At 32.1% G+C, this 12032-nt stretch overlaps 1 protein-coding gene across 1 annotated transcript; it reads right to left on the bottom strand.

Annotated features, from left to right (window-relative positions):
* Positions 1 to 2316: 2316 nt before the first annotated feature.
* LOC125190818 lies at positions 2317 to 5491 on the bottom strand. Its single transcript, XM_048088220.1, has 5 exons — positions 5164 to 5491; positions 3784 to 4080; positions 3483 to 3698; positions 3283 to 3411; positions 2317 to 2789 (listed from the first exon to the last, which is right to left on the bottom strand). Exons 1-5 carry the CDS (start codon positions 5389 to 5391, stop codon positions 2580 to 2582), a joined length of 1080 nt encoding a protein of 359 aa, XP_047944177.1. The 5' UTR covers positions 5392 to 5491; the 3' UTR covers positions 2317 to 2579.
* Between the last annotated feature and the right edge of the window lie 6541 nt (positions 5492 to 12032).

Raw genomic sequence — 12032 nt, forward strand, 5'->3', positions numbered from 1 at the left:
TCGTTATCTTTAATAAAATAAATCATTAAGGTAAATCTTCAATTTAATAACAATAAAATCCTCTAACTTAATATATTAAAACAACTTTAAAATAAGGACTAATATTTTCCTTATCAAAATGTGAATTATATAATAAAATTATATAATTATAATGATTAAGCACTTTTCTTTCACAATTATACGTGTAACAAATTTAATTATGTTTCTTGATTTTTAAGTCAACATGTCCATTGCACAATCACTTAATGATCAAATTGTTGGTGATATTTACTAATAAAGTATATAAGGCTATGGTCAATCTTATAATTTAGTATAACTTAAAAACCATTTTAGTAGTATAATAAATAGTTGGATATAAATGGCTATTTAAAGTTTATTTATTTTTTACTAACATGTTAATGTTTTGAGATTGTGAGTCAATATGTGGAGTACATAAGAAAATTGCTTAATGATAATAATCAATTTGATTGGATAATAGTGGAGTAATAAACTATGTATATATATAAATGGATTATTTTATAATTTAAAATGTAAAAGGTGGGTCACATATTTCATTAACTTTTCCAACCTATTATTTTTTACATTTCTTAAAACTCATGTCTATAACAAGAGTGACTCCTATTATGCGATTGGAGAAATATATTTTAACTATTATATATCTAATTTAATTCCATTTTATGATTTTTGAGTTAATATGTAAGTACACAAGGAAATCATCTTCATAACCATCAATTAGCTAGATGACATACCAAAAGTAGAAGTATATTTACATGTGGTTAATTTTGTAATTTATAATTTGAGAAATGATTTAATTATATAATAGTTGGATGTGAATGACTATTTGCTCTTAATTTTTCTACTCTTATATCTAATTTTTAATTATGTTTCGTGTTTTTTGAGTTAACATGTTGAGTACACAAGGAAATTGATTTAATGATATTAATTAATTGGATGATACTTTATTTATCCGTTATTACTTGAGACGAGTTTTTTATTCGGTTTGTCCATCAATATATGTCACATTTATTTTACTACTTTTGTTAATGGACTATACATTTCACTATATTAGTTCACTCATATTTCTTTTATAAAAATAATAGATAAAAGTAGAACTCACATCCCACTAATTTTTTTACCTACTCTTTTATACATTTCTTAAAGCTCAAATCGGGTCAACTTGTGACAAGTATACTCTCTGTCCTCAAATAAGAGTCTCATTTTTTTTCCAGCACGAGTTTTAATAAATGTTAAAAAAAAGTGGATGGAAGAAGGTTGGTGTAATATTAGTCCTACTTGTATATAGAGTACTAGTTTTAAATGAAATGTGAGTGGATTGAGTTAGTGGAATGTGTGACCTCTTAACCATTTATAGTAATTATAAACCGAGACTTTTATTCGCGGACGAACTAAAATGAAAAAATGAGATTTCTATTCACAGATGGAGTGAGTATTGCGGAGGGAGGAAGTAGGAGTACTAAAAAAATTAAGTATAACTCGTGATTTATTCTAATGAATAGGATGTACAATATTAATTCAGTCACTTAAAATTTAATTTTATAATGATTTCCGATTCAATTATTTAATCAATTGAATGTTATGTTTAACTACATAAATAAATTAAATTTTAGACTCAGCTAAGTATTTGAGTTTTCAATTTATATAATACTCAATTGAACAACTCAATTTTAGATTAATTTGATATCATTGATGATTTTAATTAAGCTTTGATCTTTGGTTTAACTTGAATTTATAATTGAATGATTCAATTAAATCTTATATTCAATTTTGACCCACTGGTGATGATTTGATATTTTGATTCACTTTATATTATACTTAAATATTTTTAATTAAATTGATTGTAGCGTATGGACACAAGTTTTTTAAAATAAAGATAAACATATTTGTTCAATTAAATATACTACTAATATTTACGTTTGAGGCTTTACTTTACTTTACAAATATACAAAGAATGAAGTAAGGATAAAAATGAATTTTTAGTGGACATGGTACCAAGAATATGTTTAGCATACACTAAAAAGCTTAGATACTCGACGACAGCCAAAAATTATTTTGGCTTGCAGTTCAACTTGTGAAATGAAAATAGATTAGAGGGAAAAGCTGAAAGTAAATAAAAATAGAGGGAATAAATGAAAACTGGGCGGCAATTCTCCAAAAAGTAACTAAAGGGTATAAAAGTGAAACTAATTTGGCAGTAAACCGGAAATTATAAATAAACCGATTTTCTTTCTAATAAACCAGTTTATGGCCAGCCATAATGTGGCCACGTACCATTATCCTAATTGAAAACCATAAAAATAAACAAGAAGACACCTTCAATTCTTGAACACCATAAAAGTTACATGCATCAACAACAAAAGCACGAAAATAAAGAATCTGGTAACATAATTAGGGAGCGTAAATAAGAGTTAACTGATCATTAAATGATCATGTTTAAGCAACAGCATATATAGTAAGTAGATAGTCAGCTCCATCCAAACTAGCCAACCCTCATCACTTAACATAGTCAAAAAATTACAAGTCTCCATCAGTTGAGTTGGGTTGAGTTTTATTTACACACATCACGGCGACGAAGGCTGCAGGAGGGTGGAGGACGACGCCAACGGCTCATGGACCACCGAGTTTATTGAGATCGAGACAGGATTGCCCTCGAGCTGCAGCATGATGCTCCCGAGAACCTCTGTTAGTAGCTTCTTGAACTCATCTTCCTTCACTGTCTTCCCATCCTCACCACCAAACATTTTTATGGCTTCCGTGACTATGTTATCCATCTGCACGAATTGCGACCACCACGGGAGGTCATCACCCCAACCCGAAGGAAGTTATATATGTCAAGGCGACACAGAAATCACGCACACTAGTCATATCATGCCAAATTTTGATATAACTATAGTAACGTTTTTAGTATAAATTCCGTGGACCAACAAAGCACAACTTGAAGGATAAGACAATTTCTCTACAACCAATAGGTTGGGTTTCGAGTCACCCGAGACTTGTGAGATACTATAATTATTCATTTATTCTTATGCACCTAAAATTCCTAAATTTATCAAAATGAATTATCTATTTAAATATCTCATAATGTAAATGCTGTAATTCACAATTTGTACGTCCAATTTAGCTATAATAGTAAGAAACTATAGGTTTATCAGAATTTATAATACTACTACACACTTTCCTAATAGTAATAGTCTAATAGATATAGATGTATTTCAAGATGCATAGCATGAACTAAACCATAATCGAACAAAAGGGCAGGCGCACCTGCTCAACAGCGCCAAGAGGAGGTAAGCCGGCCGAGGCACCCAAATTATCAACTGCAACACTCAAGAATTCCTTCGATATCTTACCATGGCGATCCCTCGGAACACTCTTCAGAGCAGTATCCAATGCCTGCAACGACACGTTAGCTCTGTGCAAAATTTAGAACCCAACAAACGCGTAGCTGAGTATCATCAACTAACCTTATCCAGCTCAAACTTATTAGACAAGAGCCTTCTAATGCCGCTCCCATCAAAGGTATTCTGACTGTGAGCAACGATAGCCGGCTGCTCCTTGAGAAGCCTCGCTGCATTCTCCGATGCTTGTTTGAACCCAGCTACAAACGTCTCTTGTGAGACCGTCTCATCAAGGGAATCCCCCAAGGGCTCCAACGCCGGCTCTAGAATGTTGCTCATGACCTAAAAAAAGTCGGGACGGAGCACGTTTTATTTAGAGAATGTACGAAGGGAGAGAAGGGCACTGATTAGTTGAGAAGAAGTTTACCCAATGATCTGTAGCCGGAGGCACGCCTTGATCAACGGAGAGTTTCTCGAAGGCCTTGATGATGTAGTCTTTGAGTGATCCTTCGGGCAAGTCAATCTCGGAGAATAGGGAGAGTATCTCTGGCTCGAAGGTGGGCCCGTTGACGAACTCAAGGAGGTCATCACCGTCGATCCTAAGAATCACGACAGGATCCCGTTTCAGGCCTGCCGCCATGCCCAGTAGAATATCTGAGAGAACCTCTTTGAACTGAGTCTTGCTTATCTTTTCTTGTTTACCATGTGTGAACTCATTAAGAACCTGCAGTCGTATCAAAACGAGCCACGGGTGAGCAAGAAATTGGCAACAATCACATATATTCACAAACCATCACAATTAGAAGCTACATCAACAGAAAAAATATGAAGTGAATATTTCCTACGAGTAAGACTAAGAGCCTATTCGACCGACGTTTTCATTACGCTGTGGGAGAGACATGTGGTGTGGGGTGTGGACCGCAATAGGTGAACGTGATCAAAAGCCCTTAAATTCAAGAATCTGGACAAGAAAGTTGCTACGATAGTAACATTTCCTATCAAAATGAATGCATTTCTCCTCTTTTTTACTTTCGAAGCAAAGCCACGGACCACGCTAAAGCCGTTTGTTCTTGCCATGTAATGCTCTACACGTTCATCTCACTTCCACTATTATATATAGTATTATTGCATACTAAAATTGACAGATTCTGTATTTTCTACCACACACAGAGATTCTGGTTGATGAAGATAAGAAAACCTAGAAAGTCATAGAGGTTGAGTCTCTCACTCAAACTACATTCCAACGGATTCAGATTAGTAGCTACATGAATAACAAGAATTGAAAAAAAAAACACTAAAACACACACACACACACATGTATGGATTAACTCTTATTAAAAGATTTTCTTGAATTCTTGAAGCTCAATTAGCAACTTTAGCCAAGAAGGAGCAGAAATGGCCTGTGAGAAGTCACAAGTATTGAATGCAACACTGAATTCTCAAAGAAATCCCCCTCTCTTAATGTTATAGTAGGATCTAAGATATACACATGGGTTCTCGAATCAAACACTCAAAGCTACCAAAGTTAACAAATTTCAAGCTTAGCAATTTCATCAAGACTAGAAGAAACAGGGAAAATCAATATTTTTCGACACCCCAAACATTTCTCAAGCATTGATGCTAGAAAAACTGAATAAAATCATTCAAATATTCCATCCAATTATAAAAATCCTTACTGCAAGATTAAAAAATAGAGTGAATGTATTTAAAAAATCCAAGATGACCAACTTCACAAGCTCCAAGCAATCTTCTCAAATCTCAACCACGCAAACACAAGCGCATTTGGTAGAGAAAGTTGAGGGAAGACCTGAGAGTAAATATGGTCGGATTGAGGGGAAGCGCCTTGGGCAGGCAGGCCGAGGGCAGCGCCGATATCTTGGACGGCGGGCTGAAGCTCTTTGAGGGAGAGCTTACCGTCGCAATCAGAGTCGAGGTGTTGAAACTTGTGATGGACGAAGTTGGAGAAGACGTTGTCGTTCTCAACCAGCTCTTTTATATCGGACCCGTCCATCACTTCACCTTTCATCGCCTTCATTGCTTTCTCGCTTTTCAATTAATGCCCACCTCTGATTCTCGTGCCTCTCTTTCTTGATCCTTCTCCCCTTCACCTACACCCTGCTCTGCTGCTTTATATATATAAACAATCAATGTAACTGAAGAGAGGTTTGTTTGGATGTGAATATCAGGATTTTCCGCCAATTTTATATTTCTTCTTTTTAATCAATATTACTTACTTAATTTAAACTCAAAGATGGTCCAAGCTGAATGTTTATCAGGAAATTTAAGATATATGTAAAACAATTTAATTTTAGGGTATCCGCAGTCTTTGATTTTTGCATTACATTACGATCACGTGAGCCTTTAATTTTCACATAAATGTGATTTTTATAATTTTATATAGTTAAGTAGTCAATTTGCACAATGGACTATTGATTCAATGTTAATTACATTTTATTTTAATTTCGTAATAAAGCACTTTAATTTGGATGATGATAGTATTGGATTTTTAAAGTCGTTGTATCTGGAATTATCTATTCAACGAACCATACCCTCTTAGCTTTAGGTATAGAATTAGTTATTTTGGAGTTGGCTACTACATACATGAATCATGAATGTGGTGGAGCATTTTCGAAAATTCTAGTGTGACTAAAGTCCACTATTTTGCAGGAGTACGTATTTTACTAATGCTCTATGTTGTCACAAAAAAAAATATTCTTATTACGCATACACTAATAAAATAAAACTATTATCGTATCTCTGAAAAACATTACTCTGTAGATTATAGGATAATAAGTTGAATAATAAAATATGTGTAATCAAACAAATCATAGAACTGACTTCAATTTCATATGAGTACTAATTACGTATACCACTAATATTTGAATTCGAAAACAAAATCATAATGAGTCACATATTAAATGGGAAATAAAATAAGCAAAGGCGGCTTAAAGTCGGTGGTTTAACGAAGAAAAAGTTATGAGCCACGTATTTGTTTGTGGTTAAGGCACGTATGGCGGTTGGGGCCGGGCCGGGTCTTCTCAATGCTATTGTCGGACCGTAATAATTCAACACGCGTCGCCACCTCACCGATTGCTCACTGCATAGGATAGTCCGATGCGACGTGGCAGAGGCTTAGTGGGATCCGCTACTTTATCTCAGATTTATATTCCATCTTCGTCTATTTTAAAAATAAAGTTAATTAAAAAAATAGTTAATTATAATTTCTACTTTTATATATTAATTTTACCATAAAATATGAATAAAAAATTTAATTTATAGCCTACTACTATTTGTGTAATATTTCAATTCAGAAGAATCGAGATTTCTGAAGTGGGATATAAAAAATAATAAATTGAGACTCCTAAAATGTAACAAAGGAAGTACACGTGCTAATTTTTTCCCTATAAGATATATTCAATGTTACATTAAAATTTAGAATAGGGCTGCAAATTTGTTTCATTGATACTTCAAAATTAATCTTATTTTTAACTTTTAAGTAAATTTAGGTTACATTAAAATAAAATAAAATTTTTTTTTAAAATTTTATCAATAAAAAGATAGTACTCCATAATATAAAGAATAATTGAAGATGCTCTATATCTACAGCTATTTGTGGTGGTGCACGATAACTGCAGTGATTCGGATGGTGAGTACTGAGTACTATACAAAGAAAATTAGTTTGAAATAATTAGTGTAAGTAGAAGCTAAATTTTTTAATTTTACTTCAAAATAAAATTTTAAGTAATTTAGGTTATTAATATAGGCTTTTGTACAGTGATACGAAGTATACAATATGAATAAATTTTAAAACTTCATAAGAAAGAAATTTTTTTTTTAAAAATGAATTCATTAGAAGCTCCACCTCAGATATAGTACTACTAGTATATAGTTCTGCCCATGTTTGTATAATTTTATACTTCCTCCGTTCGGTATTAGAAGTCCCGATTGACCATTTTCATCGGTTCGGCATTAGGAGTCCCGGTTAGACATTTCCATAAGTAAAATAAAAATATTATAAAATAAAATAATTAAAAAGCACAAGTAAAAACACATTCAAATAATAAAGCAAATAATAATGCAAATGAGTCCCATATTTCATTATCATACACTCCAATTATTACACACTCAAACATTTATTAAAATCCACACCCAATTCAACCGGGATTCTTGATATCGGACGGAAGGAGTTGTTCAATATGAATTAATAAAATATAGGAGTATTACTTATCGTAAAAAGAGAAAAAGATAGACTTCTCGTAGGATATCTAGAGAGAATGTTATTTTAAAAAATTATTAATAGTGTCATTATCTATACTTCTATTTAATGAATGATAGTAACAAAATTGGATCAAATAAAAATTCGTTTTTATTGAGCAGAGGGAACCGTTTACAATCTGGAAATTCCCCAAATGCAGCTGATTTAATCCGAATATAATAATGCATTAACAATAATTTTTTTATTTATGTGATAAAAATAATTTTCACGGTAACTGGTTCCTACCTGTCTTGAGTACCCATTGACTTTTTCAAATAAATAAATAAAAACAAATAGTCTTATTGCAATAGACTTAAACATAAGATATTTAAATTGAACATTAATCATTCTGTCATTAAATTAACACACTAATATATATGTAAAAAGTTGTACTACAATGTTTTGAGTCCGTGGAGTATTATTTTTCGTTTTTTATTCCGAAGATAGAAATATGAATATATGGATTTATATTCTGGTTTTTTATTCATTTAAAAGGTACATCTAGTTGTAAGTATAGTGTTTAATTTTTAAAATAATCTGAATATATAACCGTATAAAAATTGTAAGTATACATTTCATCCACGCATGGATTATTAATCATACGTTTATAAATAATGATAGCAAATAGCTTAAAATCAAATGACTTTGGTTAAATAAAATATCGATGGACAGATTACATTCTATCCATCCTCCTCGCCTAATTTAATTTACCGTTGCAAACTTCTACTTGCCATTGACTTTCTATGACACTTTTATTCTATTATCACCAAATATTTTCGAATTAAATAGTAATCTTGAAGCCTTTTCTCTTTGGTTGCATGACTAATGCAAACTACACTACAGTACTCGATATTCACTTTGAATTTTTGTATCTCCTTTTTTTTTTATAAAATCTAAATAGGTAAATATTTTTAAAAAATATAGTTAAATTACTGAATTACATATATTCACCATGTTATATTACTAGTTCATATTCTCTTGTTCATTGTTCCGATTATTTCGTGGTACTTTGGACGGTGGACTCTTCCTACATGATAATATAGAGTAATTAATTTATGTGTATTTAATACTCATAATTATATGTTATCCATGGACATATGCTTATTTTTTCGGCACCGTCCCTTTTCTGAAAAAATAAATACGACATTAATTTGACTTTAGCACCAAACTAAGCAGAAAAATGTGTTTTGCATGCACCGACTATTGCATAGAAATCATTTTTCCCTTTTGTTTAAAGCTTTTAAGATAATAGTAATAATTATAAAATAAAAGTCTTGTGGAAGACGCCGTAAATGTAATGATGGATACTCTATTATACTAACAAATAAAGTTTTGGTTTTAGAGTCGAAATATGGTTACTCAAACTCAGAAAGAGAAAAAAATATGGCAATAGATAGTTTGAGAAAGAGAAAAAATTACGGTAATAAGTTAATAACAAACATGATTTTATTGAAATGGTGCTTTTGGAAATAAGATATAGTGTTTGATAAAAGATCCAACTGAGATCACCTTATTTTAGGGGTGGTTGGATTGGAAGACTCCATGTCTGTCCCTAGCTCGATTTGCATAGTGTTGGCATCAGGGACGGATCCAGAAATTCTCTATAAGTGGGGCAAAATTCTATACAATGAGATTTTAAGATTTTGAGAAGGGGCATTTATAAAGGTATTTCAAAAAAAAATTAAAAATAGTGATCAAAATAGCACAAATAATTTTTTTTGAGGTGGGGCATTTGCCCCTTGTTGAGAGCATATAGATCCGTCCCTGGTTGGCATCGATCATGTTTGGTAAATACTGTTTGATTGAGTCGTATAAATGATAAAAAAAAAACAATAATTTTATGAAATTAAAAATATAAATTTGATTAACGTTTCAAGTAAATGAATACTAGTAATATTCATTTTCTCTAAACCGATTTTTGGTGAATGGGAGATAATGGGTTCAAGTTTATCGCTTTAATACGCGGAGTATAAAATTATGAGATTCATTATTGTCTTACTCATCTCACATTGATAGAGGAGCATTCATTAAACAATTACTCCTTAAAAGGCTTTATCAAGACGAATGGAGTATTATTATGTAATCAATTGACGGATTGTGAAGTCCTTAGAGACGCACACGCGTGCGGCGTGCGCCACCACCGCCTCGTCTCGTGCCCCGGGTGATGTGCGCCATGCACTGGGATCTTGCTCTTTGGGCTGTTTATTGGGTTTAGTTGTTGGGCTTTGTTTGGACCCAACATATCTTTTTGGATCACAAATTACCAAGGATGTGATTATGTGAACATATACCCAAATGCATCTCCGAAATGGCTAATGACATGAACATCTATCCATGTGGACCTCCTGGCTGTTACACCAACTATGGTGAGCCGAGGACGTGACATAAATGCTTGACAATTCAAACCTATAACTTTTGTAGCTTTACAATACACTGCGTCCTATTATATGAAATGTGATTTTATGAAATATTGGAGTACTTGTTAATGCATCACTATTTATTGTTTTGAGCTCGAGACTTGGAATTTGCATACTATTATGATTAAACTTGATATATGTAACTCTCAAATGGTATAAAGCAGTGTCATGAAAACAAACGAAACCGTTTCTAAGATTTTTTAAAATTTTAGTACATTGTAAAATTACCATCTATCTCTCATTCCCTTTTGACATTTTTATAGCATAATTCTACCCATTTTGTTTTTAATCCACAACTACAAGAGTATGTCAGATGATCCAATGCAATTTTTTTATTAAAAAAGATAAAATATACTACTACTACTACTATCAAATCTCAAGTTGTTGGTATACAAGTTAGCATTGATTAACTCAAGATTTTAGGGTACGCCAAAAAATTTGTGTGAGTGGCCGCTTATGGACTTAGAGATGTCAAGTGGGCCGGCCCAGCCCAGCCCGGTATGGGCCGACCCAGGCCCGGCCCGTTAGTGAAATGGAGCGGGCCTGGGCTGGGCTTTGTTGTTTAATCGGGCTCTAATTGGGCTGTTTTCTAAACCCAGGATCGGCCCGGGCCCAGGACCGCCTGAAGCCTGTCCCAGGTCCAGGCCCAGCCCAGACCCGGCCCGAGCCCAGCCCATGACAACTCACTTATGTAATTAGTAGGTAAATTTGTTCCATATGTCATTTCAATATTTCAAGTGTTTCACTTTTTAATAACTTTTAAAAGAATAATGCATACAATCAAACAATATAAATTTATTGTTACTTTTACACCACCGAGTTATTTGGCACAATTGATGAATTCAATTAACAACATCACGTGAACTAATATATTGATTTGCATAATGATTAGTTGACTATTCTTTTCCTTTCAAGATTAATTGATCTTATTTTTAGATTTAATCATAATTTGCATAATTATAGGGATTACTTGTTCACTAATATATCCTATAATTAATCGTGTAATTGTGTTATGACAAATTTGATTTGTATAATTGTAGAGATTAATTGTTACTTAATTTTTCTTTATGAAAAATATTTCCATAATTATAGTGATGGAATATTAAGCGTATGCCTTAGATATATACGTATATAAATTATATATTGTTTAAATACTAGTATATCTTAAGATCCAAGATTGATGCATTCAATTACAAAACCTAAATCAAAATTATAAACAAAATTTATCTCCATAACCATAGTGATTAGTTAACTAATTTTTCTCTATAATAATAGTGGATCATATTCTTAGAATAAAATTAATCGTTATTTCCATATCAATAGAGATTCATTGTCAATTAATTTCTCTTTACAAAATAGTAGATTCTAAAGTCAAAAGTAGTGATTCACGTGATTATAGATATTAGTAGTTAATTGATTTATTTCTATCAAAAATAATTCCATAATTATAATAATGAATTAGTTAAATTTTTATAAGTGTTAGATTAGTAGATTTTGATTCCAGATTTTGAGGGATTATATAAAACTATGTGGATATTTTTGCTTGTATATAAATCAATATACATATCAAGACATTAATATGGAGTATATTTTATGAGTGTATATATATGCGTGTAGTATGTTCTTATGTTGAACTAGCTGACCACCCGTGCGGAGTATATATAGTTTCTCTGTCCCCAAAAAATCTGCACTTTGGTGGTTCGGCATGAGATTTAATGCAAAATTGGTAAAATAAGAGAGGTAGAGAGAAAAAGTAATTAAAGTATTTTTTAGGGGGGAGTGAGTTCCACTTCATTAGAAAGAAAAGGATTTTCATTTTCAAAATTGGAAAGTGCATATTCTTGTGGGACGGACTAAAAAGAAAAGAGTGTATATTCTTTTGGGATGAAGAGAGTATATACTATTCCTTACGTACGCCATTAGAAGTTCTATTTTGATTTGACATAAATTCTAATAAATTCTATGACTTTGTGAATTAGAGATGTAAATGAGTTAGTAGATATA

The sequence above is a fragment of the Salvia hispanica genome, chromosome 5 (genome assembly GCF_023119035.1).
Source record: "Salvia hispanica cultivar TCC Black 2014 chromosome 5, UniMelb_Shisp_WGS_1.0, whole genome shotgun sequence".
Classification (NCBI taxonomy): Eukaryota; Viridiplantae; Streptophyta; class Magnoliopsida; order Lamiales; family Lamiaceae; genus Salvia; species Salvia hispanica.